Below are 4211 nucleotides of genomic sequence, written 5' to 3'. Positions count from 1 at the left end.
TTAGACGAACTTTGGCCCGCCATTAGCCCGGTAAAAATCATAGAAGCCGAGAAGGACGCCGTTGTTCCTCGAGTCTTGACGACGAGTTATTATAAACGGGGTTTACGCTTTAGTAACTAGCAGTACATGTGTGAAGGCAGTGATACCTTTGAGGTTCCGATGTCTGGTACTTGAGGGTCCTACTTAATCAGGTAGAACAAATAATGGTACTTACAGATATGAGGTAACGTGTTTTTGGCTCGTATTCGTACATGATCTGGATTTTGGTCGGGCATTCATCTAGCGATAATTCCATCATTATCGGACATTTTATCGGCAAATAAGCGAATGTAGCAGTCAAAAGAAAATTAGACTTCTCCTTTGAGGAGCAACAGCGATCGACTACAAAGAACGGCTTTTTGGTGAAGTTGCCAGCGCAATTCTACATTTGTTAGTATGGCCCACCTTCTTCCCGACAATAGCTCCTGTATGCGCCATGCAGACTATTAATATCTCCGATGACTCTATTCTGTATTCTAAGTCTTGAACGGATATTCGATTGCAGGTAAGCCGGCACAGTTACTGCATATGCTCCAATCATCTCTAAACTTAATATTCAACCTGTCTATTTATATATCATCCGATAAAGCCAACAGCTGCACTGAAAACACGAGCGAATAATTTTTAAAACGGACGTTAACAGGAACTTTCCTTTTTAAGTGTCGATTCAACTTACGCGCTTCACAGGAGTAGGGGGAATACAGGAGAAGAGGAAGAAGTCGTCTTGAGTAGCAGGTAGCAAAGAGTAAGTGAGATTTAGAGTTAAAGCGTAGATCGAGGGCACGCGGAACGCGTGGCAGGTATTGGGACCACCGTTAAACTTGGGTCTTTTTACAGGAATTAACCCACGTAGGTAATTACTCATATATGCATTTTGAGCGTTTTTATTTATACCATGAGGTATGAGGATGTGATCCTTGACATTAAGAAACTTAAAAACTTATCAATGTATCATATTCGTTGCGAGCCTTTCAGACAAAAAAAAACTAGGGTGGATACTGTTTGGAAAACTCATTAGATACTACTTGCTACTAGAAACTCCAAAAGAACTATCTGTCGGGGCACTGGAGCAAAGCGCTTACACTTATCTCGAGCCTCGAGTTGGCTACCTTTCAACGAGGCATGCCACTTTGGATCAACAACTATTTTATTTTTACTAGATTTGGGTCATGTACCGAAAGAGCAGGTTAGCGTGGGTACAAGTGATACGAAAGACCGCCGAGAACCGCCAAACACGTCAGTGACTGGATGACTAATCTTGGAAAAGATGATAGGCTTTATGCTGTACCTAAACTGATGACTTGTTGGTACATATGCTAGTTTCCAAGGACCAGTGCGTGGTAAACTATGCCACTGGTGTAATATCTGAGTGGCTGCTGCCACGCGTACTTTGGTACGATTCGCTAGAGTCGAGCTGGAATACGAACAATGGAGCAGAGGCACACACCGAGAACATCGATTGGTTCGATGCACACAAGTTCCCCATCAATTCGACGATCTTCCTCTGCGCTCCCTGTAGATAGATCGTCTGCATATGATTCTCCATGTTAGTCCGATAAGCCTTCCGTCCAATGCACCATTATCTGTTTTTCCTGGATCTGCACACTTGGTCTTCAGTTTTCAACACCTACGATCTCACGGCCCGAAAAGCCGCCCTCGGCTACATCCCTTTTGATCCTCCCTTGGCCCCTTTCCCCATATATGAGGTGGGTACATAATTATCATCACTCACCTCCCATACAAATGTTAATATAAACTGCTGTCCATAACTTTTGTCGCGGTGCTCCAGTTATTTCTATAGGAGCCTATAGACGTGCTGCGATTGCCAGCAGTCGCACAATACGATCGGAGGAGCATCATATTTAATTACCTGGAATTTACCGGAGATTAGGATGTCGCTGACTATCAGCTACCGGACAATCCTCCGGTATTTTCCGAGATAGTGAATAATTACCATACAAAAATACAGCTATTTGTTGCTAGCAGCCAAATAATGGAAATTACCGGACAGCCATCCGGCGATCAAAATAAAGAGGTGTCGAACGGTCACTCCGACTCTCTCCTATTAGTGCTACCGATGGCTACAAACGACGCAAGCAACCTGGCAGAGCTTGATGAAGAAGTGGCCCTGACTAGGGCCAGCACAATTGCAACAAAGTCCCGTGCAAGCTACCTCAATTCTACCGTCCGAATGCTGACTTGGATGCTGCGTCACAAGCCGTTACTAGTGCCAAGACCTTTTCAAGACGCTCTACGGTTTGAAAACGGGGCGGAGGCAACTAAAACTTCAATTCTCACCGCACTCTCTTCCGCACCGGAGAATCCGCCGCTTCTTTTTAATGACGTGAAAGCGGCTGATTTTCTAGCTTGGATATTGTCCGTGAAAAACAAGAGCGGAGGGTATCATTCGTTCTCCACCTACGCAGGACATCGTTCAGCATTTTACAATCTGTTTCGCGACTACCACTGCACCATGACCTCTCAGCTAGAACGTGAGCTGAGCTGTCATTTTAAAGGACTGCAGCATCGAATTGCAGGTGCAATTAGTAGTGGTGATGGCTCAATTAAGGTTGGCAAGGACCCGATGACTTTTGGCTTGTATCGTAGAATTGCTGAAGAAATGATGAAATCCTCGTCGCGCGATATGGTGTTCGCTCGAACATTTCTTTTAGTCTCGTGGAATTTGATGGCCCGAGCTGCGAATACAGTGTCATTATGCTATAGTCACATGGAGTGGGGTGAAGATGCCCTTAGAGTGTTCTTCGCGCATATGAAGAACGACCAGCGTGGCACGCGCCCCAGAGATCCGCGGCACATATATGCGAACCCTTTGATGCCAGCAATTTGCCCAATTCTCGCAATCGGTACGTACCAGTTCATGGCATTCCTAAAAAAAATGTTACTCGCAATTTTAAAAAAGTAATCTATCCATGCAGGCTTGTACTGGTTAGTATATGGAATTGAGACTAGTGCAACTCACGTATTTCCAGGAAACGACCAGTACGATCGCTTCCGTAAAGCACTTCGGCGAGTTCTGGAAAGTACCGGCATGGCCGGTGAATTGGAACGCTGTGGCACAAACTGTGATGATATTGGTACGCATTCAATGAGAAAAGGAGCTGCTACCTATTGTTCGTCAGGTTCAACTGCATGTCCTCCTGCTATCGCTGTCCACTTACGGGCTGGGTGGGCCCTTGGCGGGGTCCAAGATCGATACTTAAGACACGACTCCGCGGGGGATATGTTCGTTGGTCGTACGGTATCGGGTTTGCCTATACTTGACGCTGATTTTGCTACTTTGCCCCCAAGGTTCCATGGAGGTCGCGAGCAAGTGGAGATTGCTAAACGAATAGGCTTTCGCCAGTTACCTCGATCTGCTTCTCTAATTGGCGAATTTGCGCTGGCTTCGATTGTGTATCATTACGAGTACTTGAAAGAGAATTTACCTGGTAACCACCCCATTTTTCAATCGCCACTAATGCGCGATGAGCAGATGATGCAAGTGCTAAAGGGTTTTATCAAGTTTGGCCCCCCAAATGGAGATGACAACATATCTGCTACTGGCATACCACCACATGTTGTTTTACTATCTGAATTTCGCTCTTTAAAAGCTGCATTTGAAAAGCAGCAAGTAGATCAGCAAAATGTGGTCAACGAAGTAGTTGCTGGGGTTCGTTTAGCTCTGGAAGATGCGGTAGACGTCCGGAATACGCCAAACTCCAACCAAATAGCGACTACAGTTATTGACTGCCTTCACAGGGAGGGTTATGTGCGTCAACGGCCGGATGAAGATGAAAATTATGCTCCTGGTGTAGCCCCAGTAGCAACAACAGTCCATCAAACCAGCAATAATTTCTCATTGTACACCTGGGGCGGGGGTTTCCACGCCTTTCCGGAAGATGTTGCGCTACCAGAAGGCACTACCGAGCAAGCATGGGTGTTTTGGTGCTGTGGAGACCCAGCAAGATCTCTGCCTTAATTTCGTAGACTGAAGAGCGTTGATCTAAGAGAAAAGAAACACAAAAAGCGGTTATCAGACCTTAAATTCCTTATGGGATTGGTTGAAGAACGCGCTTCAGCACTCAACATCGATACGAGGACACTTACTACAACAGAAGAGGCCGTGGAAGTTTTCCGACGATGTGAAGATGTCTTGGAGATGCCTGATGAGA

At 45.7% G+C, this 4211-nt stretch overlaps 2 protein-coding genes across 2 annotated transcripts; one reads left to right on the top strand and one right to left on the bottom strand.

Moving 5' to 3' along the window:
• Window positions 1-1282: 1282 nt before the first annotated feature.
• Window positions 1283-1710, bottom strand: PPTG_21763 (hypothetical protein). Its single transcript, XM_008899948.1, has one exon. It carries the CDS (start codon window positions 1583-1585, stop codon window positions 1385-1387), a length of 201 nt encoding a protein of 66 aa, XP_008898196.1. The 5' UTR covers window positions 1586-1710; the 3' UTR covers window positions 1283-1384.
• An 802-nt stretch (window positions 1711-2512) lies between these two features.
• Window positions 2513-4018, top strand: PPTG_05863 (hypothetical protein; the record flags this gene model as incomplete). The annotated part of the gene is made up of 2 exons (XM_008899590.1): window positions 2513-2903; window positions 2976-4018. 2 exons carry the CDS (start codon window positions 2513-2515, stop codon window positions 4016-4018), a joined length of 1434 nt encoding a protein of 477 aa, XP_008897838.1.
• Between the last annotated feature and the right edge of the window lie 193 nt (window positions 4019-4211).

Source organism: Phytophthora parasitica, assembly GCF_000247585.1.
Source record: "Phytophthora parasitica INRA-310 unplaced genomic scaffold supercont2.8, whole genome shotgun sequence".
In the NCBI taxonomy this organism is placed as follows: Eukaryota; Oomycota; class Peronosporomycetes; order Peronosporales; family Peronosporaceae; genus Phytophthora; species Phytophthora nicotianae.
Note: the sequence above shows the minus strand (reverse complement) of the source record. Positions and strands in the feature narration are given on the sequence as shown.